The following is a 26480-nucleotide window of genomic DNA, read 5'->3' as shown; positions in this document are numbered from 1 at the left end:
AGTTACAAGTCTTAACTCCTTCACTGCAGCAATTTCAGCACAAACTGATGTCACATGGGTTTCCCATGAACAGTCTGCGTTCCTCTCGCTAGCACAACTGAAACCCGTTTTTCCTTTCTTATTGAGAAAGCTGAAAGCAGACTTATATATAAAATGATTTTGGAACATGTTGTAAGTCTGCCGTCATTCTGTTTTCTAGACGCTTCAGATCTTGCTAGACTGGTGTAGATCCACCAGAATAGATTGAACCTTTGAGAGATAAAATACTGTCTATGCTGTATCCTCATTTATCCTCATTTTTGTTCTCTCTCTTTTGGAAAAATATCCAGAACTAACCACTAAATTACACAAGCAGATTTTATAGATTTGAGTCACTTGTGCTAACTTGGCTAACAGTTAGCATGAGTAGGATTTAAAAACTTTTTCTAAAAAATAAATCTTTTTTTATAATCTTTTTAAAGCTTGGTGGAGGAAGTATGATTATAAAATACTCTTCTGTTGTGTAACTTCACCTTTAAAGACTGAACTCCTTTTCTCTGTAAAGCCACACTTCCTCTCTCTGTTACACAATAACACACTGAACCAGGAAGTTCATTTCAGAGAAAACGAAACTCGTCTCTCTCTCTCTCTCCCTCTCTCTCTCTCTTTCTCTGAGTTCAAGAAAATGGCAGAGTCCAGTATTTCAGTAGATCAGGATCAGTTCAGCTGTCCAGTGTGTCTGGATCTCCTGAGGGTTCCAGTGACTCTCCATTGTGGTCACAGTTTCTGTAAGGTGTGTATTAATGGCTGCTGGGATCAGGAGGATGTGAAGGGCGTCTACAGCTGTCCTCAGTGTAGAGAGACTTTCACTCCAAGGCCTGTTCTACACAGGAACAACATGCTGGCTGAAGTGGTGGAGAAACTGAAGAAGACTGAACTCCAAGCTGCTTCTGCTCACTGTTACGCTGGACCTGGAGATGTGGAGTGTGATTCCTGCACAGGGAGAAAACACAAAGCTGTCAAGTCCTGTCTGGTTTGTCAGGCCTCCTTTTGTGAATATCATCTTAAACCTCACTATCAGTCTCCTGCTTTTAAGAAGCACAAGTTAGTTGAAGCCTGTGCAGAGCTCCAAGAGAAGATCTGCTCTGAACATGACAAACTGATGGAGGTCTACTGTCGTACTGACCAAAGCCTCATCTGTTACTTGTGTACGATGAAAAAACACAAAGGTCATGATACAGTTTCAACTGAAACAGAAAGAACTAAAAAACAGGTGAGAACTGGATATTATTATTCTTTTCCAAATCAGATTTTACAAATTGTATTTTAAATCTATTTTCTATTGAGTTATACTACTGTTATTCAGTGTGAAGTGGATTTTTTTTAAAAGTCAAAGGTTCTTCTGGTATGAAGTGTGAAACAGCTCAGACCAGTCAGTGCACTTTAAACAGCCAACAGTGTAACAAGATTCTTAGAGCATTTTATACCTAAAGTTTACAAAGACCATGTTAAAACTCTGTTAAAGAATGAGTTAAAGGAGGATCAGATAAAATCCCAGCAGAGGATCCAGGAGAAGCAGAAGAAGGTGCAGGAGCTGAAACAGACTGTGGACATTATTAAGGTGAGGAAGAAACTGAGAGATTCACATAAACACACACATTATATGGTCACTGAGTTAAAGAGTTGATCTCAGATCTCTCTCTCTCTCTCTCTCTCTCTCTCTCTCTCGGTGTGTGTGTGCGTGCGTGCGTGTGTGTGTGTGTGTGTGTGTGTGTGTGTGTGTTCTAACAGGTGGGTTCACAGGCAGCAGTAGATGACAGTGAGAGGATCTTTACTGAACTGATCAGCTCCATGGAGAAAAAGCGCTCGGAGGTGACGGAGCTGATCAGAGCTCAGGAGAAAGCTGAAGTGAGTCGAGCTGAACGACTCCTGAATCAACTGGAGCAGGAGATTGCTGATCTTAAGAGGAGAGTCACTGAGATGGAGCAGCTTTCACACACACACGATGACATCCACTTCCTCCAGGTAACACTCACTGTCTGATCTACAGAGGGCGCTGTTCCTCACAAAGTTTCCTCCTAAAAGCTCATTACAGCAACAAGAAATGTTCCTGTCTGAGATCACAAGTGTGTCTTTGTTCTGATTCAGTCTGAGATTCATTCGTTCCTCTCGTCCACTTTTCTCCTTCTCTATGATGTGTTTCCTCTCTGTAGAGTTTCCCGTCTCTCTGTGTTTCTCCTGGATGTGACGACTCACTCAGCTTCACTGTCAATCAACATCTCTCATTTGATGGAGTGAGGAAATCTCTCTCAGGTCTGAAAAAACGAGTCGAACAAATCTGTGAGGAGGAATTCAACAAAATCAGACCACAAGGTGAACAAACAAACATTGTTTCTGTATCACAGTAAAAAGAGCCATAAAATTCATCTAACAGAAATAAGAAGTAAGCAGGAACAAGACTGCAGAAAATCACACAGTATTAGCATCAGTCTTGTAAATGACATCAAGATCAATTTAGCAGATAAACAAAGTACAAATCTTACACTTTTGGAGAAAATCGTAGCTGATAAATAAATTGAGATGGTGATGTTGTTGACGTCTGAAATAAACGTGAGGAAACCTCATTTTTCTGTCTCTGTGTCTCCAAAGCTGCAGCAGTTCAGATGATTTTACCTTCAAAACCAAAGAACAGAGAAGATTTTCTGCAGTGTAGGTTTTACACACACACACACACACACAGTGTTAAAATGTCTGTATTGTTGATCCATGTACAGTATATAGAGCTGCATTAGGAGGATAGAAACACAGACAGGTGTCTCACACACACTTATTATAAATCCTGTGATTAACATCTTACATGTGGACATTTTATTACTGTAGATTTCTGTTATCTGACTCTGGATCCAAACACAGCACATCATCAACTCATTCTGTCTGAGAAGAACAGAGTGGTGACACGGAGTGAGAAAAAACAGCGATACTCTGATCATCCAGAGAGATTTGACTCCTGGACTCAGGTGTTGTGTAAGGAGAGTGTGTGTGGACGCTGTTACTGGGAGGTGGAGTGGAGCGGTGATGTGTTCATATCAGTGTCATATAAAGAGATCAGCAGAAAAGGACAGGGTAAAGAGAGTTTGTTTGGATACAACAGTCAGTCCTGGAGTCTGGAGTGTTCTTCTTCCTCTGTCTTTTTCTACCACAACAACATTGAGACTGAGCTCCGAGGTCCATCATCCTCCAGAATAGGAGTGTATGTGGATCACAGTGCAGGAACTCTGTCCTTCTACAGCGTCTCTGACACCATGAGGCTCCTCCACAGTGTCCACACCACATTCACTCAGCCTCTATACGCTGGATTCTGGATACGGAGTTCTGTCTCATCTGTGAGGTTTTGTGATAGAAAATGAAATGTTAGTAAAAGTTTCCAGTAAAATTATAACTGAGATGTGAGATTTAATTTGTCCCTGAGCTACACTGGTCATTTTGTGTGCAGAAACTGGAACAGTAATGAATGATGAATGTTTCTAGGATGTTTCTAGAAAGAAGAAATGTTCTCAAACAGACTATTTAACTGTATGCACTATTAGGAGGATTTATTATCCTGATATAAACATTACAAAGTTTTTTTCAGGTGAGAACTGGATATCATATAAATATAAAAATTCTATGTTTGTTTTGACAAAGACTATTTCCTTAGAAATAATAAAACTTACTCAATCTGCTCTGTCTGTGCTGCTGCTGGTGGAAAACTCCTACTGTGTGTAAAAGACGTTTATTATTTTATATCCTTAACACTTTTCTGATTCCTTTCTCAATCTGCAAAAAAAATCTAAACTTAAAATTGAATCTATAAATGAAATACAGACTGGAGTTTGTTGGAATCTAGTCATATACTTATCTGATCATTTAATAAATCAGATACTGTCTGACGTGTGTGTGTTTTACTCACTTTTTATCAAAATCGAGGAAAACAAATGAAATATTTTATTATATTTATTATTATTATCATTATACAGCATCTCTGACACCATGAGGCTCCTCCACAGAGTCCACACCACATTCATTCAGCCTCTATACGCTGGAGTCTGGATGTGGAGTAATAACTCATCTGTGAGGTTTTGTGATCCAAAATAAAATGTTAGTAAAAGTTTCCAGTAAAATTCTAACTGAGGTGTGAGATTTAATTTGTCCCTGAGCTACACTGGTCATTTTGTGTGCAGAAACTGGAAAAGTAATGAATGCTGAATGTTTCTAGAAATAAGAAATGCTTTCAAACAGACTATTTAACTGTATGCAGTCTTAGGATGGATTTATTATTCTTGATATAAAAAATGTCTAACATAAAAAAAAAAAGAGTAGCACCCTGCCAGTGGGCGAGGAACTTTCAGGTTGTGTAAGGGGAGAGGTACCAGATCACCCAGATGAAACTCCTGTGCTTAGGGATACTTTATTGATCTGTTCCTTCTGTACATATTCCATTACTGAGCGATAATGTGAGGGATGCTCCTCCCATGCCTCTTCATCCACGTCTATTAGGCCTCTTGGTTACTGTCCGAAAAGGAGATTGAATGGTGTGAACATAGTGGATGCTTCTGCCTTCTCTCTCCAGCGTTGGTCAAACTGAACAAACTGTACACAAATCTTTTGTTTTGAATGATATACAACCAACTAAAGTCCTAAAACAAATCTTGTTTTAATCTTGTTTTTTTTTTAATCTTGATTTTTTTTTTCCCTTGGCAAACACTTCAAAAAGAACTGGCAAATTAAGAACTGGCAATCTTAATTTAAGTGTTACATTTAGTAATACACACCGACGGTTGGATCATTAACAAATCAGTCACTGGACAAATAGGAGGCATTTATTTACCAGGCTGGTCATGGGCCGAGATGATGGGCATATATCCACTGTGTAAGAAATAAAAAATGTGGTAGTAAAAAAACGATGAGGTGAAGATCTTAATGAAGAACAAGAAGTTTATTCCAGCATAGCAGTGACAAAATACATGAAGTACTTTGGGTTCGTCGGCCTCATTAAGAACCCCGAGCAAATCCTGCTCAAGCATTTTATACTGTTTTCCCTTTTTGTAGTTTAAATGAGGTTCTGCTTTGAATGTGTATTGAGCATAAGAACTGAGTGTCTCCCAAATGGCTGGGATACACGTTGTTGTTTTTAAATGTTAATCATGGACACGTACACCTTGTCTTGGTATTGTTACAATTGTTATCAACCAAATGGTCACTTTAAATGGTAATCGCAGTCACGTAGACCCTTTGTTCGTGGTGATCCTTGATGTCCTGCTGCCGTTCCCATATTTATAATTGAATCAAGTTTATACATTTAGAGTCCTAAACGTATTACCTTATGATACTTAAACCTTTTTAGGAATGAGCTCTTTTAGATGTGTACCTTGGAGTGGAATTTGGGTGCAATTTCTGTAATTTCTTACAGTCCCCCCTTTGATGCTTTTGGCCTTGAAGCATGACATCACTTCCTTAATACAGATCACACCTCCCATTTTTGAGCAGGTGCCCAGTGTCGGTGAAGCCCTGCCTTAGGTTGTTCCCCTTCGGCCCTCAGAGAATCTTACCCGTCCTCAAAACCTTACCTCATGCACACTGGTTATAGCTCCATTCCATAAGGCAAACTTATCACAGGTTTTCTTCTTAAAATTTGGTTCTATTTAAAATATTACTTGGGTTTGGAGCAGAGACACTCAGAAACCATCACAGCTAACGGGAACATCCCACATTGATCATTGAATTATCTGCAATCTGCCGTCTCAATATGGTACACATACAACATAACATAATGCATTGACAAAGAATGAGAAAGATGTATACACACACCGTAGTTTTGAAAGTTACATCCCAAATCAGATAATATGCAATAACTAAATCACCATCATGCATTTGTTTAGACAAAACATTATCTTTTCCTATAAGACCTTGTTGAGCTTTGACAATATGGTCATCCTTTCTTTGCATTATGACATAATGACATTAACATATTATATAATAACATATTATTATATATTTTGGTAACTCAAGATCAAATTCTGGGACATCTTCCTCAAAGACTAGTTGTCCTCTGGATCAATTACATTGTCTGTAGGGTGAAATTTACATATGGAAAGTAATTTTGCTATGAACCAAATTGAAATGAAACAAACCGAATACAAAGTAAAGTATCATTACTCGGACAAAGTGTTAACTGTTGAGAATTCTTTGTAGCAGGGTGGGAGGAGCTTTGTCTCCAAAGCTGCGTTAACTTGTTAATTAGTGGCTCTTTGTTCAGTGTGGTATCCAACAGCTCATGGGGAGATTCAGAGTTGATGAGTGCTTGAATTTGTAAGTTCATATTATATTAATTTCTGGATTTCTTTAAATATATTTAAGTTATGTAATGCTTAGTATTATTGTGTGCTTCATATTTGTAATCTTTGTGATTTGTTATGTGTTTAAATTCTAAAATATTGTTTTCTTGATTTAGATACCATACAACTCTGGTCTCGTGATTGCTTGAAAATAAATGTTAAGGAACTGGATTATTCGGAGCTTTTGTGTTTTAATGGGCACACCATCCTGGTAGCACTTTGCCTGAACTAGCCTCTATCCTTATCAGTATTTTATATGGTCCTTCGAGCCGGATTCAGTTGCTAGGATGGATAAAGATGATGTGGTGAGACCTAAACGGACAGTCAGACCTCCTAAATGGAATCAAGATTATTTACTCCCTCAGCCAAGTGTACCAGCCTGTACACAAGGACAAATGCATTCTGATTATGTGTCTGTGGAGATGACAGAAGGAGCCTCCATATTTGATACTCGGGCTGAGATGAGAATTCTGTCTGAGGATGTCCAACAAATTAAGGGAATGTTATCAGAACTGGGACAGTCAATGAGAGCTATGCAGCTAAGAGGCCAAAGTTCTTCCTTTTCTATTAGTTCTGATTACAGTTCTACTAAAGCATCTCCTGTGATTAACCAGACTAAGGAGGATGATACTAATCAAGTTCCTCTTGTTCTTGAATTGGGCGAATGCCTAAGACAACATGAGGCAAACAGAGATATTAATCAATCCACATTACCTCCTCAACTTAGTAGACAAAGTACTCTTCCTCCTCCACCACAATCTATGTTGCCTACACCATTGCCACCAGATGGAAGAGCGACATTAGAGACTGGTTCCTCACAGTGTCTTAATTTACCTATGGTAAATGAGTCTGCTAATTCTGTTCATTTAAGGGCACAGCCTTTGGTGAATCCTGTTGTCATGAATACGAGTCGAGTTCAGTCTGGTAATGGTCTCCCTTGGCCATCTTTATATCAACAGCCATTAAATTCAGTTCATCTGTGTAATGATCAAGCAATACAGAGCTATGGGCCTATTTCTAGTCAGATGCAGAGTAATGCATGTTTTCCATGGATGCTCCCAAATTATCCGGCCCCCTTCCCTTCTTTTGTGTCCTATCCACCTTATGGTTCATTTGTTTATCCAAGTCATGCTTTTTCAATGTCAGTACCCTCAAATAGTCAAGCTCCTTCTATGCCACCAGCTCAGATTACAGTAGGTGCTCCTTTTCAGGAGCTTCCACAGACGGCTATTAGCAGTAATGATCCCCTATCTCAGATGTTGCCAGGTCCTCCACCAATAGTCCAGATTGGACATTCAAATGCAAGTCAACCTATATCAGCATGTGTTCAGACATCTTCGGCAGTGGGCCCTCCAAGAGTCTCTGCAGTGGAAAGACCATCATTTCCGTATTTCAAAACGGATGATCCTCAAGAATTTGTAATGCTAAATATGGCATTGAAAAATTTGCTGCCTGTTGAGGAAACTGAACAATATAAATATCATATTCTTTTGGATCACTTAAAGTTGGATTCTGCTCGTCATTTAGCTCTTGCATATGCTCATGATCCTCAGCCTTACACCGCCGCCCTAAAAGCCCTTCAAAGAAGATATGGTCAGCCTCAACACTTGGTGTCACGGGAGATAGCTTCTATTCAGAGCTTACCAGCCATTCGTTCTGGAGATTCTACTGGATTCAGTCAGTTTGCACTACGAGTCCAGGCCTTAGTAGGCATGCTTCAGTCATGGGGGCAGAATGAAGGAGCTAGTGAATTGGCATGTGCTTCTCATGTCCGCCAACTTTTAAGTAAACTTCCAGCAAATCATGTGTCCAATTTTGCTAGACATGCTCGAGCTGTTTGGCCAGATGTCCCTTATAATTTGTTGGATTTTTCGAAATGGCTAGAGGAAGAAGCAGAATGCCAAAGCTTGGTGGTGCAAGTATCTGATCAGTCTAAAGGAGCGACTAAGTTTCAAAGTAGAGATGGGAGACCATTGAAGTCTTTATCTTCTACAGCTACCTTCTTGCAGGGTATTAATCAGGAGGGAAATGGGAAGCCGTACGGAATAGTTCATCAGCTTGAAAATTCAGATAGCAAGCAACCAGTAGAACCCAAACCCTTTTGTGGAAGAACCCATCATTTGAATCAGTGTCCTGAGTTCTTACAGTTTGATGTAAATGCAAAGAGAAACTGGATCATGGATAACAATCGTTGTTGATGTGGACGGACACATCATTCCTTTAACTGTAATTTGAAGAGATATTGTCCATCCTGTAAAGAACGTCATTTGGGAGTCCTTCATGAAGTTAATGCTGGTAAATCTGACTCTGGCATATTCTACTTAAGTAAACCGAGTGGCTTAAGTTCTGTGCTTTTGAAGGTGGTGAAAGTTATTCTGAGTGCTCAAGGAAAGACTTTAGAAACGTATGCTATTCTTGATGATGGTTCAGAAAAGACCATGCTTTTGTCTCCTGCTGCTGAGATGCTGGGCCTGAATGGGGCGGCTGAGTGTTTGAAGCTGCGAACAATTCGACAAGGTATTGAAGAGATTGATGGAGCTAATGTTACCTTTTTTATCTCTCCAGCAACTCTGAAGCACAGGAAATATCAGATTAAGGCAGCATTCACAGCTAAGATGTTGGACTTACCTGAACAGACTTATCCTATCCATACTCTTCAATGATGTTATCAACATCTTAAAGACATCCCTCTGGAAGAATTCCATCAAGTTAAGCCTCTGTTACTTATAGGTGCAGATCATCCGCATTTGTTATGCTCTACAGAAAGAGTGGTGCTAGGCCCTCCCGGAAGCCCAGCTGCATTGCATACTCGTCTAGGATGGGTATTACAAGGACCCATTTCATTAGTGCAAGAGACGAGTTCTGTCTTTCAGTGTCACTTCTTAGCTTCTTCATCTAAGGATCAGCTACACATGGATGTAGAAAGAATGTGGCAAGTGGATGTAATTCCATATGTCCAGATGTCAAAGAATACTCACAGCTCAAGGCAAAATCAGGAAGCTCTTGAGTGTTTGGAGAAGAGAACAGAACGAGTTGAGGTAACTGGGGTGGCAAGATATGCTACTCCCTTACTTCGAGCTAAACATGCACCTAAATTGAATGCCCCTTTGCAATCAGTTCTGCCAGCATTACGTCGTACAGAGCGCCAGCTTATAAGAAATCCAGAACAAGCAGCAATATATAACCAAGAGATTCAAAGGCTAGAGCAAGCTGTTTATGTGAAGAAACTGACTCCAATGGAAATAACTTCTTCTGATGAATCTTGGTATATTCCACATCATTTAGTTGAACATAATGGAAAACATCGTTTAGTCTTTGACTGTTCCTACAAATACAAAGGTGAAAGTTTGAATTCTAACTTATTACCTGGTCCTACTTTAGGTCCTTCTCTTCTGGGAGTTCTGCTTCGATTCCGAGAACATCAAATTGCAATTAGTGGTGATATTCGGGCCATGTTTCATCAGGTTCGATTATTGCCATCAGACAAGCCCCTGTTACGTTTTCTATGGAGGAATATGAACAGAGATCTTCCAGTCGAAGTGTATGAATGGCAAGTTTTACCATTTGGTATTACATCTAGTCCTTGTTGTGCTATTTATGCCCTTCAAAGACATGTCCAGAGCCTATCAAATACCCATCCAGAAGTTCAATCTTCAGTTCTTACCTCCTTTTATGTGGATAATTGTTTGCAGAGTTTTTCTACTGTCTGTGAAGCAAAGGAAATGATCACTAAACTGTGTTCTGTGCTGCTTGAAGGAGGTTTTGAGATCAGACAATGGATTAGTAATAATCCATCAGTGATTAACCACTTACCTGCTGAAGCACGTTCCCCTCAAACAGAGCTATGGCTGAGCCATGATTGTAAGGACCCATGTGAAGGCACTCTTGGTATGAGCTGGCATTGTATGCAGGATACTCTGGGATATAAGCATCGCCCTGTGAAATATAAGAGCTTGACGCTACGAATCCTGTATCGTATTCTTGCCCGGCAGTATGATCCTTTAGGCTTCATAATTCCCTTTACTACCGGTGCTAAGATTCTGCTACAGCAATTGTGGACTAAACCTGCACGAGGATGGGATGATCCAGATATTCCTGAAAGTATTAAAGCAAAATGGACAGCCTGGGAAAATGAACTTCCAAATTTGGTCAAACTCCAAATTCCTCGATGGTATGGGTCAGTTGGAGTAAATGAAGAGACAGCTGTGAGGGAACTACACATATTCTGTGATGCCTCAGAGCAGGCTTATGGAGCTGTTGCTTATTTTCGTCTGTCTGATGGTGATAGAGTTCATACCTCATTTGTTATGGCCCGATCCAGAGTAGCTCTAAAAAAGACAATTTCTGTTCCACGCTTGGAATTATGTGCTGCTCTGTCTGGATCTCAGTTGGCAAATCTCCTAATAACGGAACTTTCTGTGCCCATTCATCAAGTCACTCTCTGGTCTGATTCAACTACAGTTTTAACCTGGATCTGCTCTGAGTCTTGTCGTTATAAGGTGTTCGTGGCTAATCATATAACAGAGATTTTGGAGCATACTACACCTGAGCAGTGGGGATATGTGGATACTGGAAATAATCCAGCTGATGACATTACTCAAGGGAAAAAACTTGTAGAGCTAATTCCTACTAGTCGTTGGTTCCAAGGTCCCCCTTTCCTTACCTTATCTCCTCATCAGTGGCCAAAGTCCTTAAGTCTATCTTCCGATGATGCGTCAATTGAATTGAGAAAAGCTTTGTTTTGTGGCCAAACCCAAGTTGAATTGACTCTTTCTAAGTTGAATCTTTCAAGGTTTAATACTTGGGCAGAGCTGATCACACATATAATCAAGGACTTCTCATCTGGCTCATCGTCAGAAGATAGCCTGAGTCAGACTCAGGCAGAGTTATTACTCCTTCGTTTTGCACAAGAAGAGGATTTTTCTGAGGAGTACAAGTTACTCAAATCAGGTCAGGATGCTCCTAAACAGAGTCGACTTGCTGAATTAGCCCCTGAATATGACCCTGTTGTACGCCTTATAAGAGTGGGAGGTCGTCTTCGTCAAAGTAAGGAGTTGGAGTCAGATGTGATCCATCCCATCATTTTAGATCCAAAGAATCCAATTACTAAACTTTTAATTGCAGATTTAGATTCAATTCTGTGCCATCCAGGACCACAAAGAGTCTTTGCCCAACTTCGAAGGAAATATTGGGTTCTACGTGGACGGCAGGCAGTAAAATCAGTCCAACGGTCATGTCAAGAATGTAGTAAGTGGAAAGGTTCTCCTTCAATCCCTAGAATGGCTGATCTTCCTCCCTCTAGACTTCGCCTCTTTAAGCCTCCATTTTGGTCAACAGGAATGGATTGCTTTGGCCCCTTTAGTGTTAAAGTGGGCCGTAGAAATGAGAAACGTTGGGGTATTCTATTCAAATGCCAAACAACACGATGTATTCATCTTGAGTTACTGTCTGGTTTGGATACAGATAGTTTCTTATTAGCCCTCCGGCGTTTTATAGCTCGCAGAGGTAGGCCCTACGAACTCATATCAGACCAAGGAACTAATTTTCGAGGAGGGGAGAGAGAACTTAGAGAGGAGTTTAATCGTCTCTGCCCGACCCTTCAGGATTTACTTTCAAAGCAGCAGATTCTGTTTCGTTTCAATCCTCCATATTCTCCACATTTTGGGGGTTGTTGGGAAAGAGAGGTCAGATCTATTAAAGCAGCTCTACGGGTAACACTGGGTACACAAGTGTTTCCAGAAGAGGTTTTACATACTGTCCTGATTGAAGTGGAAGAGATATTAAACTCTAAACCTCTTGGATATGTCTCTTCTCATATTTCAGATCCTGATCCAATAACTCCGAATATACTCTTGATGGGGCGGCGAGATGCTTCCCTTCCTCAGGTGATTTATGCAGATTCTGAGCTTCTCACACGTAGGAAATGGAGGCATAGCCAAGTTCTTACTGACAGATTTTGGGCAAGTTTTTTTAGAGACTACCTACCTGGTTTACAGACTCGCCAGAAGTGGAAGGAGGATGGAAAGTCTATTCTGTGTGATGCTGTAGTGATGGTAGTTGATCCTCAACTCCCACGAGGACTTTGGCCTATAGGAACTGTCACAAAGGTCCTACCAAGTTCTGATGGTAGAGTAAGAGTTGTGAATGTGCTTATTGATGGTAAACACTATGTACGTCCAGTCAGCCGTTTGGTAGTTTTAAAGCAGTATTCAAATGATTTATGATTGTACAGAATTCTCTATGGGCAAATATGTTTACATATTTGGGGGCGGCTGTTGAGAATTCTTTGTAGCAGGGTGGGAGGAGCTTTGTCTCCACAGCTGCGTTAACTTGTTAATTAGTGGCTCTTTGTTCAGTGTGGTATCCAACAGCTCATGGGGAGATTCAGAGTTGATGAGTGCTTGAATTTGTAAGTTCATATTATATTAATTTCTGGATTTCTTTAAATATATTTAAGTTATGTAATGCTTAGTATTATTGTGTGCTTCATATTTGTAATCTTTGTGATTTGTTATGTGTTTAAATTCTAAAATATTGTTTTCTTGATTTAGATACCATACAACTCTGGTCTCGTGATTGCTTGAAAATAAATGTTAAGGAACTGGATTATTCGGAGCTTTTGTGTTTTAATGGGCACACCATCCTGGTAGCACTTTGCCTGAACTAGCCTCTATCCTTATCAGTATTTTATATTAACATTTGGTTATCATTAACAAAAATAGAAAGTGATCAAGAGTTGTGGTGACACATGTCCCTGCTGAAAAATCCAGCATAAACCAGCATGAATTCCATGCTGGTCCAGGCTGGTTTTTACTGGTTTGTGCTGGTATAGCACAATATAGAATTGTAATTCACTTTTTAATAAAGAAAAACATTCTGGATATTCCTATCATTTACATGGCATGACAGGAATATCCAGAATGTTTTTCTTTATTAAAAAAGTGAATTACAATTCTCTAGAAAATTGTCTTGGTCTTTATTTAACTATGAATATGCACTATGAAATGTGATACTGTATGTAACAAATGGGTTTTGTTGTGGTCTTGCTGGGATTATACTAGCATCCAAAAGACAACATATGTTGACCAGCACACCAGCATCCCAGGCTGGTCGGCCAGCACACCAGCAACCAGCACCTAATGCTGGACCAGCACACCACCATCCCAAGCTGGTCCCAGTATGCAAAACATACCTTATGCTGGTGACCAGCAATGCTGTTTTTTTAAGCAGAGGTTTTCCTGTTTGAAACTATTACTCTTTTAAAATTATTGTGGACATGCGTTAGATTGATTTCACAAGCCTCATAATTAGTGTGTGCCCCACATAATGGTTTCCAAGGCATCAAACTCGCAAATAAAACCAATGTAGGTTTGTCACAGCGTTCTATGTCCAATCCTCGCCATTCTCCTGATGGTAACTGTGTGATAAACCTTAAAGTCCTTTCTTTACTACATTCTTCTGTAATATTCCCAAATTGTCCATGCTTAGAATCCTTTCAAACAATTTTTCAAATCCTTTCAAATCCTTGGGATTATTTACTTGAAGATGTTCTCTGAGGTGGTGATGAACTGGTTGCAACAGCACTGTGATACCTTAGGAACGCTGTTGTCAAGAAGACCTTATACTTTCCTGTTACACTCTCTGTTACACTGTTCATCTGGGTCTGGAGATCATGCTGTAAGGTTCACCAACACTGGAACATGGATCCATTGTAGAAAAGCACTTTGGGACAGCGTTGGGCACTCTTGTATCTTTAATGCTGTCACGAGAGCTGCCATCTTAGTCCATCCCCACATCTTTATTTCTTTTTGATCTGAAAAACACTTGAAAACATAATGAATTTATGCCCCCCCCCCCCTTTTTAAACACAGCACACAAAAACATTACAAACACATACAACATAAACTTGCCTATTTACATGGCCCTAATGACCGCCATCAGCTTTTTATGATATCAATGGATCTATGTGGAATGATCTCTTACCAGGTTGAAGGTTTTTAGTTTTGTGACGTGAATCTCTGCCTAGTCTCTCCCAGTGAGCAGACCATGGGCCCTCATTTTGGTAATTCTTTACCACAACCTCATCACTACTTTCAAATTTGTGATGGTGCACATTCTGACCAGAATGCATTTTGTTTTTCTGACTTTGCCAAATTTGTTGAGTGGCTTGGTGAAAAACAACAGACAAGGAGTTACACAGATTCTTGAGCTCCTTTCTCAGTCTGTTTACTGTAGCCTGTAACTGGTTTAAATCAGTTTTGGGGCCTGTTCTCTCAAGGGAAAATTTGCATTCCCTTGAAATACAGAACGGGGCATAGAAGCCTTTATTATCGCCACATATACATTACAGCACAGTGGAATTCTTTTCTTCACATACCCCAACTGAGGAGGACAGCATGAAGCCAAATAAATTAAGGCGTCACTTAAAGACATTACACCCTAATCACGCTGATAAGCTGCTTGAGTTTTTTCAGTGAAAATGTGCCGAACATTGCCAACAATCATCCCGCTTTGTGAATGCTACTTCAGTAAACCAGCGAGCACTGTAAGAAGGTGGCGTACCAAATTGCTCAGTGCAAAAAACCCCACTCCATAGCAGAGGAGCTGATACTGCCTGCAGCATTAGACATGGTCTCTGTCATGCTGGATGACGCAAGTGCTGCCAAAATAAAAACTATCCCTCTGTCCAATGACACTGTTGCCAGACATATAAATGGCATTGCTAACGATCTTAAAGAACAGCATACATAGTCAACAACATAGTCAGTAGTGTCAAATTTGTTGACACTACTGACTATGATGCCACCTCAGTGATTCCGTATATTAAGGAGCATATTTCATCACTGATGGGATTCTTTAAAAAGTACTTCCCTGGAAACACTTCCCAATATGACCAGGTGAGAGATCCTTTCAATGCAACATCTCTAACTGGTTTCAGCTCTGCAGAGGAGGACCAGTTCATTGATATGTCATCTGACCCCACATTGAGACTGAGGTTCACATCACAGACACTGAGGTAATTCTGGCTGAGTGTAGAGAGGCAGTATCCACACTTAGGGCAGAGGGCCATGGGCATTCTTCTTTCTTTTACAACATCTTATCTTTGTGAGACTGGCTTCTCTGCTGTTGCTGCACTGAAGACCAAGTACAGGTCCCAGCTAAACATTGAGCAGGAGCTGAGAGTTGCAGTATCATGCTTCAAACCCCGCTTCAAAAAGCTGTGCACTACAAAATGTGCTCATTGTAGCCATTAATCCTGACTTCCTCATTTTGATTGTAGCCATTAAACCGGACTTCCTCATTTTCAATTTGTTTTTTAAATGTTTGTTTCGTAGGTCAAAGTGTTTTATATATTGCGTCCTGAGTTAATGTTGCTGATCAATTTGAATTTATTATTATTTATTGATTATATTTAATTTTACTTTTCAGTATCAAGGGGAGGGGGCACGGTGGCTTAGTGGTTAGCACGTTCGCCTCACACCTCCAGGGTTGGGGGTTTGATTCCCACCTCCGCCTTGTGTGTGTTGAGTTTGCATGTTCTCCCCGTGCTTCGGGGGTTTCCTCCGGGTACTCCGGTTTCCTCCCCCGGTCCAAAGACATGCATGGTAGGTTGATTGGCATCTCTGGAAAATTGTCCGTAGTGTGTGATTGCGTGAGTGAATGAGTGTGTGTGTGTGTGCCCTGTGATGGGTTGGCACTCCATCCAGGGTGTATCCTGCCTTGATGCCCAAAGACGCCTGAGATAGGCACAGGCTCCCCGTGACCCGAGGTAGTTCGGATAAGCGGTAGAAAATGAATGAATGAATATTAAATGGTCAAAAAATTTTTACAGTTTTAATAAGAATTGCAATTTCTTTTTTATTGATGCACTTTAAGTCTTTTCTGTTACAGACTAAAAAACAATGTTAATAAAGTTATTCTTTGTTGTAAGTTGATCTATATTTCTTTTTTTTTTCTTTTTTGTTTTCTTTAATGTTAATAAGTGTACAATGTTATGCAGAGGTGTACTTATAACAATTTTATAGACAAACGATACTATTTACAGCCACGGCGGAGATGTTGTGGTGTGGGGAGGGGGTGTTTACTTCTTCCTAGGGGAGGCGTAACAGAAAATAATTGAGAAGCACTGCTCTAGACTTTAAGTTATGCTGTCATAGTTAGTCTTGCTTTAGTCTCTCTCTGCACTTTGCACATATTGTCCATCACCTGATTACAACTATACCTAACATTTTTTTTCTTTCTCTCTCTGCCGAGCTACAGTATATATGCCACTCCTGATCTCCCAGTGTTCCAAGTTCCTAGTCTGATCGTCTCTTCTTACAGAGCTACTTCATCAATTCTGATGTTTTACCACTGGTTGGAGTCTTGTCACCCGGTGGTCACTCTGCCAGGGACTGATGAATTGTTGTGGATGGAGCCTTCTTTGAACCATTGTGGTGTCAGTCAGCTGTATGGTCTGGACATGATCAGAGATCATTTGAAGACTTTGAAAGGAAGGAATTAGTGTTGGGTCCATGGTGAACTCAGTGTTTGCACTGACCCATTATTTCCTCAGGAGCTCTCAGTTGCACTATTATAAACCATTGTTAAAAATGACATTATTTACATTTACATTATTTACTATACAGTGTCACCTAAATGAGGATGGGTTCCCTTCTGAGTCTAGTTCCTTTCAAGGTTTCTTCCTCATACAGAACCCAGTTTTGCTTCAGCTTGAGGTCACAAACAAATGGCTGCACATTGTCCTTCAGGATTTTTTGGTAGACAGCAGAATTCATGGTTCCATTTAATAAAGCATGTCTTCCAGGTTCTGAAACAGCAAAACAGCCCCAGACCATCTCACTACCACCACCATATTTTACTGTTGGTATGATCTTTTTCTGAAATGCAGTGTTACTTTTACACCGAATGTAATGGGACACACACCTTCCAAAAAGTTCAACTTTTGTCTCGTCAATCCACAGAGTAAGTCTTGGGAATCAAGATGTTTTCTGGCAAATCTAAGACGAGCCTTTATGTTCTTTTTGCTCAGCAGCAGTTTTCATCTTAGAGCTCTGCCATGCAGGCCATTTTTGCCCAGTCTCTTTCATATCGTCGCTGTCAGACGGAATCCTCGTATCTCCAAAACTGTTACTTTTCAGGAAATTAAAAAAACGCCGTACCTTATCTGCAGTGCACAGGGTTTAGTCCGTGTTGCAGTGGATTGTCTTGCACTAAATTCCTGTCCTCAGACGAGCACCAGAACTAGCGGGGGTCAGTATTTTTTTTTCTTTGAGCCCAGTGTTTTGAAGACATTTACCTCAGAAGACGTGTTGATTCGTTGCGACTCTTCTTGAGGAGAAATATGCCGTGAAGCTCTCCCACGGAGTGAGGAAGAGGTGGACAGTTGAAGTGTCCAATGGAGTTATGAGATTTGCGCTCAAGCTATTTTCAAGACTTTAGATTGGTTAATAACTTGTGTTACGAACTCAAATTTTTCTAGGGGTTATTGAGAACGTAAACAAGTAAAATAAATAAATGAGAACTTTCCTTTGCCCTTATCCCAGCTCTTCTCACCTTTTAAACTGGTACTACCCAAAAAGGTTCACACAAATCCCCTCTTTGTTAACACCGTAATCGAAAAGAACACCACACCAAAGAAAATACTCATATTTTCTTTATTGTCCAGGGCGTAACAAACCAATGAATACAAACTGTAAATAAGCCTAAACAACCCAAAGCGTCAGGAGAGAGCAAAGGCCAAAACAACAAACAAAACAGAAACTTACTTAAAAGTAACTATGTAACTTCCCTGCCCAAAAATAACAATAAAATTAAAGACAATATTCTTACCTCTCTCTCTGACTAACGAAAAACAGGTAAAAAATAGAGAAGGGGGTATATGAACCCAAACAAATCGGCACCCATCTCCCTACACAGGTTGACCAAGGCAGACTCACACATTAACACTTTGTTCACATTTGACCAATTTCACAATAGCAGCCACAACCGCCACGGTGCTGGGATAGCGGATAAGGAAAGTCTCTCCCGTGCGCTGGGTCTCTCCTGTTTTATCTCTCCGGCACGCCGTATAGCAATTAAGCCACACTGCTGCTAATTGGCCTCAGCTGCTGATGATTTAGAAGTGCTGCTTAGCAGAGAGAAAAAGAGAGAGAAAAAAAAACAAAACAAGGGAGAACACCACAACAACATCCCAAAACCTACACATTACGTAATGAAACGCAACACCCCCACCGTTAAAATCATAAACCACCAACAGCGTTTATGATAACCAATCAATAACTCACTTTGACCCGACAACCACATATTGTCATCATAAGGACAGTAATCTATGATCTGGACAATGCATCCGCAACAATATTGTCTGATCCTTTTTTATAGCAAATATCAAGATTAAATTCTTGAATGGCTAGAGACCACCGTATAAGGCGTTGATTTAAATTAGACATGCGTTCAAGAAAAACTAGCGGATTATGATCTGTGTACACTATTATAGGGGTCACACTACCACCCAAGTATACTTCAAAGTGCTGTAGTGCCAGCAACATTGCCAGTGCTTCCTTCTCTATAACACTATAGTTCTGCTGACACTTGGAGAACTTTTTTGAGAAATAAGAGACAGGATGTTCTACACCAACTTGATCCTCCTGCAACAGGACCGCACCCGCTCCTGTGGCTGAGGCATCAACTTGCAACTTGAATGGGACATCAAACTGAGGGGCTTTGAGTATAGGAGTACTACAAAGCAAGTCTTTCGCAGCATTAAAAGCATGTTCACAGCTGGATATCCAGATAAACCTTTTTGTAGTGCTTAATAAAATCGGTTAGTGGTGACACAACAGAGGAAAAGTTTGGACAAAAAGCACGGTAGTATCCACACATTCCTAGGAACCTTCGAAGCTCACGTTTATTAGAAGGAACAGGGTACTCAAGGATAGCTATAATTTTGGCTTCAACAGGCTTGACCATCCCTTGGCCAACTTGCTTACCCAAATAGGTGATTTTTCCTTTCGCAAACTCACACTTAGCAAGGTTCAGGGTCAATGAAGCATCAGCTAACCGCTGAAGTACCTCTCTGAGGCTGGATAAATGTTCTGTCCAGGTAAGTGAATGGATAACTATATCGTCCAAATATACTTCACAGTTCTCCACATCTAACAACACTGAATTCATTAACCGTTGGAAGGTGGCGGGTGCATTTCGCATCCCAAAAGCTAAAACAGAATATTGTAGAAAACTGTCTGGAGTAACAAAGGCTGATATTTCTGATGCTCGCTGAGTCAGAGGCACTTGCCAGTATCCTTTAAGAAGATCTAGCTTTGTTACATACTTGGCATTACCCACTCTGTCCACACAGTCTTCCATCCTAGGAAGCGGGAAGGAATCAGCCTTAGTTACCTTGTTGACTTTGCGAAAGTCAGTGCAGACACGATAGCTGGAATCAGGTTTTGGTACGAGCAGGCAGGGTGAACTCCAGGGACTCTGACTCGGCACAGCAAATCCATACTTCAACATATATTCCACTTCAGCCTTCATTATACCACGCTTTTGAGGGTTCACTCGATAAGGATGCTGTTTGATTGGAAACGCATCTCCAACATCAATGTCGTGGGAACAAACTGTAGTTTTTCCAGGCACATCTGAAAACAGACTAGAGAATTCATTCAGCAAGTTAGTCAAATCATTAGCTTGACTCTCACCAAGATGAGCAAGATAAGACTTCAAGTTGCCTAGAATGACAGAATTCTGTAGGCATATGGAGGAAACTTGAACGTCTCTGTTACCCAGTCCATCTTCTTCCATGGTGTAGCTGGAAACCATAGCAACAGTTGAAGTTGGCACACACTCAATCTCACACTATCATTTGCAGTTGTGTTACACTTTGTTTCACTTTTGCACTGTGTAGTCACATACCTTTTTAGCATGTTAATATGGCACATACGGCTTTTGCGTCTGCGGTCAGGTGTGTCAATGATGTAATTTGTGTCACTCACTTTCCTTTTAACTACGTAGGGACCAGTAAATTTCGCCTGGAACACAGAACCAGGGATAGACAAAAGAGCCAGAACAGAATCGCCAGGCTGGAAGGATCTGACAACAGACTTCTTATCATAGTGTACTTTCATTTTGCTTTGTGCTGTTACAAGATGTTGTGCTGCCACTTCACGAGCATGTTGCAGTCTCTGACGAAGAGACTGGACATAGTCAGGAACAGTCATAGGGGTCGGATGTTCAGCCAACAGTTGTTCACTTAACAATTTTAGCGGTCCTCGTACCGCATGACCGAAGACAAGTTCTGCTGGACTAAACCCTAAGGACTCTTGCACTGTCTCTCTCACAGCGAACAATAGAAAGGGAAGACCTTCGTCCCAATCTTTTCCTGTCTCAACACAGTAACTCCGCAGCATCGTTTTTAAAGTTTGATGGAACCTCTCGATCACCCCCTGTGACTCTGGATGGTAAGCAGTGGATAACTGGTGACTTATGCCAAGCTCCTTCAAAATCTGTTCAAACATTCTTGACGTAAAATTGGTGCCACGATCTGTCTGAATTATCTTGGGCAAACCGAAAGTAGAACAGAACTTGATCAGCTCTTTCACAACCGCTTTGGCTTTCAAATTACGCAAAGGAATTGCTTCGGGGAAGCGTGTTGCAGCACACATAATAGTTACCAAATACTGATGCCCTGTCTTGGTCTTCGGCAACGGGCCAACACAGTCAATGACAAGTCGTTCGAATGGCTCACTCATGACAGGTATTGGATTAAGCGGAGCAACTGGAACTCTCTGGTTCGGCTTACCGGCCAGTTGACAAATTTTGCAAGCTTTACAAAAGGCAGACACATCAGCTTTTATACCAGGCCAATAGAAGTATCTGGAAATTCGATAAAAGGTCTTCGTCACGCCCAAATGACCGGACATTACATGTTCATGGGCAAGTCTTAACACATCTGCATGATAGTCAATAGGTAAAACTATCTGTCTTACCTCCTGACAATTCTCATCATCAATATCTGGTTTCCATCTGCGCATCAGCAGTCCATCTTCCCAGAAATACATCACATCTGACAACGACATTTGCCCAAGATCTGCAGCTTTAATACTTTCAGCTAGTGTTGTGTCCCCTCGTTGTGCTTTCATCAACTGTTCTCTGCTCACTGTTAATGGGATTTTAGGCTCTGCAATGGAATCATGCTTTAGCTCTGGCTCTACAGACAGTATACCCTCTACTGGAGAAGAGCCAGAAACTAAAAAGGAATCAGCGATATTTACCGTATCGGTGAATTTCTGAGCTTGTGCACGGGTCACTACGCATGCCGGAAATGCTGAAGGAAACAAAACAGAAAGATCAGATTGCTCCTTTTCAATCGGGGTTGAGTCACCATTGGAATAGGAAATACTTTGCCACCTGCTAAATCATTTCCTATTATTACATCTACACCTTCTACAGGTAACAGTTTACGGACACCCAGCTTGAATGCGCCACTAACCAGATCTGACTTCACATGAACCATGTGCAAAGGCACATTAACACAGCGCATCTCAATACCTCGAACTAATACATCAAAATTAGTGTATCAGCAGAAAATGGTAAACAACTGTCAAGAATAAAGGATTGAGCTGATCCAGTATCTCTTAACATAACAACTGGCTTAAACTCAGCATCAGGAAGAAGGGAAACCATGCCTTCTAACATAAATGGCTGATAACTTTCCACATCAGTTGTTCTTGGTTTTGGTAAGGACTGAGAAAGTGCCACACTTTTAGTTTTCAAATTCTTCTGCTTCCACAACTGACAGTCTGCAATCAGATGTTCAGGACTCAAACAATAGAAACATTCTCGTTTCTCATTATTGCCAGATTTAGTTTTACGTAGACTCTTGGAAAAGTTTTCCCCTCTAACAGGGCGCATTACACGAGACGTTACATTGTGCACATCAACTGATCTCGGAGCAAAACTTGACTGTCGCTCTGCAGGAAAAACTGCACGATGTGTCAGCGCAAACTCGTCAGCCAAAACGGCTGCGTTAGACAAGCACGCGACTTTTTGTTCGTTCAAGTAAACTACCAAATTCTCTGGCACACGATTCTTAAAGTCCTCTAGCAAGACTAACTCCCGTAACTGTTCCAGGGTCGTTATCTTGCTAGAGGCACACCACTTATCAAAGAGGACTTTTTTCTCCCTCGCAAACTCTACGTAAGATTGCCTGGCTGTTTTCTCATGTCGTCTAAATTTTTGTCGATATGCTTCTGGGACAAGTTCATACACACGCAAAACCGCCGCTTTAATTGTGTCATAATCAAGAGAAGATTCAATTGGCAAAGCCGAACAGACTTCTTGTGCTTTTCCTGTGAGACTACACTGCAACAATAGGGCCCACATGTCTTTTGGCCACCCCAATTTGCCTGCAACTCTCTCAAACGCAACAAAATAAGAATCTGCTTCTGCTTCCCTGAATGGTGGTACAAGTTTAATATATCTACTAGGATCAAACAGAACATCAGAAGATGCATGACCACGCCCTCCAGAGAAAGAACTAACTACAGCCGATATAGGAGAGGAAACTGATTGAATTTTAGTACGTGGAAAAGGGACTGGTTGCTCAGCCATACGCTGGGCTTCTAACGCCAGTCTCCGCAATTTAATATCCCTGTCAGCCTCCGCTTCAACAGTTCTCAATATAAGCATGTGGGCTTGACACTCCTGTTTCTTTATCTCCAATTCCAACTCTTTTAACTTAACTGCTAACCTAGGGTCTTGCACAGCCACAGCATCCGTGTCAGGTGGATCTACACTATCCAATTCTTTAACTGCTGTAACTTCGAGTTGTTCTAGCGCTCCACTATCACCGCTTTGTCTTGGTAAAATTCCCTCAACTACTAGTTTATCGTACAGCTCATCCTTAATGACCTGTTTGGTAGCCTCTCTAGGTATATTAACCCTAAAGAAGTCTGCTATCATCACAAGCTCACTCTTTTTACAGCGGTTAAAAACTTCAGTAGTTGGCGCAAGCGTAAACGAGATTAGATCAAATTCCATCATTAACTCGAACACTCTCCTTTCACTCAAAACAAAAACAGCCAGCAACCCAAAGAGAGCAAGAGAAACAAAGTACTCACCGACGCTGCGTTATATGGTACCAAATCGTGAATTTAGACGTGACGTTCATACAACTGTCTCAAAACAATGGTGAAAAAATTTCACAATTTTGGACAAAAGACTGGACGAAAGACAAACAAGCACCCATTAATTGAAGATCCCGGACGAGCCCCCATTTGTTACGAACTCAAATTTTTCTAGGGGTTATTGAGAACGTAAACAAGTAAAATAAATAAATGAGAACTTTCCTTTGCCCTTATCCCAGATCTTCTCACCTTTTAAACTGGTACTACCCAAAAAGGTTCACACAAATCCCCTCTTTGTTAACACCGTAATCGAAAAGAACACCACACCAAAGAAAATACTCATATTTTCTTTATTGTCCAGGGCGTAACAAACCAATGAATACAAACTGTAAATAAGCCTAAACAACCCAAAGCGTCAGGAGAGAGCAAAGGCCAAAACAACAAACAAAACAGAAACTTACTTAAAAGTAACTATGTAACTTCCCTGCCCAAAAATAACAATAAAATTAAAGACAATATTCTTACCTCTCTCCCTGACTAACGAAAAACAGGTAAAAAATAGAGAAGGGGGTATATGAACCCAAACAAATCGGCACCCATCTCCCTACACAGGTTGACCAAGGCAGACTCACACATTAACACTTTGTTCACTTTTGACCAATTTCACAATAGCAGCCACAACCGCCACGGTGCTGGGATAGCGGATAAGGAAAGTCTCTCCCGTGCGCTGGGTCTCTCCTGTTTTATCTCTCCGGCACGCCGTATAGCAATTAAGCCACACTGCTGCTAATTGGCCTCAGCTGCTGATGATTTAGAAGTGCTGCTTAGCAGAGAGAAAAAGAGAGAGAGAAAAAAAAAAAAAACAAGGGAGAACACCACAACAACATCCCAAAACCTACACATTACGTAATGAAACGTAACACTTGTAAAAATAACAGACCCACGTGGGGACTGACCAATAGCATCGATATGTGAAAAAATATGAAATTGACCAAATTTGGACATACAAGGTTTCCACCCGACAGCGACGATATGGTGAAGTCATGAACACTTAACTTAACATGAACTTAACTGAAGCAATTCAAGCCTGCGGGTCTTTTGTGACATCTTGGATGAGTCGTCGCTGCGCTCTCTTGGGCTAAATTGTCAGCCGGCCACATCTGGGAAGGTTCACCACTGTTCCATATTTTCACCGTGGTTTTTTATTTTCACTGTGGTTCACTGGAGTCCTTAAGCTTTAGAAATGGCTTTATGACCTTTTCCAGACTGATGGATCTCAGTTACTTTCTTTCTCATTTGTTCCTGAATTTCTTTGGATCTCACATGATGTGTAGCTTTTGAGGATCTTTTGGTCTACTTCACTTTGTCTGTCAGGTTATTTAAGTGATTTCTTGATTGTAAACATGTGTGGCAGTAATCAGGCCTGGGTGTAGCTAGAGAAATTAAACTCAGGTGTGATAAAACACAGTTATGTTATGTTTTAACAGGGGGGGGCAAACACTTTTTCACAAAGGGCCATGTGGGTTTGGATTTTGTTTTCCCTTAATAATAAAAACCTTCATTTACAAACTGCATGTTGTGTTTACTTGTTATCTTTGATGTTCTTTTTAAATTTGTTTGATGATCTGAAACATTAAAGTGTGACAAACGTGCAAAAAAATAAAAAATCGGGAATGGGCCAATACTTTTTCACACCACTGTAGCTATGCTGCTAATGTGAGCTCAAACTTCCATGCATTATGTGATGACAACTGTAGCTCAATACTCACTTCACCTAATGTCCTTTAATGCTTAACCTAACATACAGACATATACTGAACATGGTGTAATAAATTAGAACATTTATTATTAAACAATGTTTAGAATTCTTAAAAGTTATACTCCACATATAGTTTAACAGCAAACTGTTTTGTCCTTACAGTTCCCTTGGATTCAAACGCTCCTAACACAGCGACAAGTCCCAACTCCTTCACTGCAGCAATTTCAGCACAAAAGTTTGATGTCACTATTACCCCTTTTCCACCAAAAAGAACCGAGTGCTGGTTCAGAGCTAGCGCTGGTGCTGATTCAAAGTTGGTTCCACTGGTGAACCTTCTAAGAACCGGTTTGCTTTTTCATCGGTTAGAGAGCCATCACAGAGCCGAGTCTGACGTCACTGTATACGTGTCATGTTACACAGCAACGTTAGCGCAGCAGCGACAAACACAACATCAACAATGGTGGATGTTGCTTTACTGTTAATGCTCATGGCTTTGTGAACCTACATTAGCATCCAAACGCGGCGAATCCAACGTGTACGTGCAGCTCCATGTAATCTGTATAAATGGAGGTTGTTATCGAGAAAGTACATAACGTTATTTTATTATTAACACAGAAAAAAGTTAGCCTTAGCATGTAGCTACCTACTATCATGTGTGCTGATAATGTATCATATTGCGGTAAAGTAAAAGTGTATTAAACATTAGTATACTTAAGGTACATTATCAAATGTGCTAACAGTAGCCCCGCCCCCAGCCCCGCCCACAGCCCCTGGGTTGGCTTTGGCTGTCGAAAAAAAAAGAACTGGTTCTAAATTATTCTCTGAACCAGCACTCAAACTGCCTCGGTGGAAAAGGGGCAATGGGTTCCCCATGAAAAGTCTCCGTTCCTCCCGCTAGCACAACTGAAACCTGTTTTTCCTTTCTTCAGGCGCTTCAGATCTTGCTAGACTGGTGTAGATCCACCAGAATAGATTGAACCTTTGAGAGATAAAATACTGTCTAAGCTGTATCCTCATTTATCCTCATTTTTGTTCTCTCTTTTGGAAAAAGATCCAGAACTAACCACTAAATTACACAAGCAGATTTTATAGATTTGAGTCACTTGTGCTAACTTGGCTAACAGTTAGCATGAGTAGGATTTAAAAACTTTTTCTAAAAAATAAATCTTTTTTATAATCTTTTTAAAGCCTGGTGGAGGAAGTATGATTATAAAATACTCTTCTGTTGTGTAACTCCTTTTC

The 26480-nt window shown here is 40.7% G+C and overlaps 1 protein-coding gene across 2 annotated transcripts; it reads left to right on the top strand.

The window, feature by feature from the left end:
* Positions 1 to 606: 606 nt before the first annotated feature.
* Positions 607 to 3867, top strand: LOC132857710 (E3 ubiquitin/ISG15 ligase TRIM25-like). 2 transcript variants are annotated; one of them, XM_060887690.1, is made up of 7 exons: positions 607 to 1252; positions 1505 to 1600; positions 1771 to 2004; positions 2193 to 2375; positions 2463 to 2472; positions 2629 to 2688; positions 2860 to 3867. In XM_060887690.1, the coding sequence occupies exons 1-7, from the start codon at positions 665 to 667 to the stop codon at positions 3384 to 3386; spliced, it is 1698 nt and encodes a 565-aa protein (XP_060743673.1). In that variant the 5' UTR covers positions 607 to 664; the 3' UTR covers positions 3387 to 3867. The 2 variants fall into 2 exon arrangements, with proteins under 2 accessions (XP_060743673.1, XP_060743672.1); XM_060887689.1 differs by lacking the exon at positions 2463 to 2472 and having other exon boundaries at positions 608 to 1252; positions 2193 to 2352.
* The last annotated feature ends 22613 nt before the right edge of the window (positions 3868 to 26480 follow it).

Source organism: Tachysurus vachellii, chromosome 15 (assembly GCF_030014155.1).
Source record: "Tachysurus vachellii isolate PV-2020 chromosome 15, HZAU_Pvac_v1, whole genome shotgun sequence".
Taxonomy (NCBI): domain Eukaryota; kingdom Metazoa; phylum Chordata; class Actinopteri; order Siluriformes; family Bagridae; genus Tachysurus; species Tachysurus vachellii.
This window is presented reverse-complemented; position numbering and strand designations above follow the sequence as displayed.

Bases quoted from the DNA above. Each gene is read 5' to 3' on its own strand.
- LOC132857710 (XM_060887690.1), top strand. From the start codon at position 665: ATGGCAGAGTCCAGTATTTCAGTAGATCAGGATCAGTTCAGCTGTCCA. The intron at 1,601-1,770 runs GTGAGGAAGAAA...GTGTTCTAACAG, and splicing joins AGACTGTGGACATTATTAAG to GTGGGTTCACAGGCAGCAGT. The intron at 2,005-2,192 runs GTAACACTCACT...TCCTCTCTGTAG, and splicing joins ATGACATCCACTTCCTCCAG to AGTTTCCCGTCTCTCTGTGT.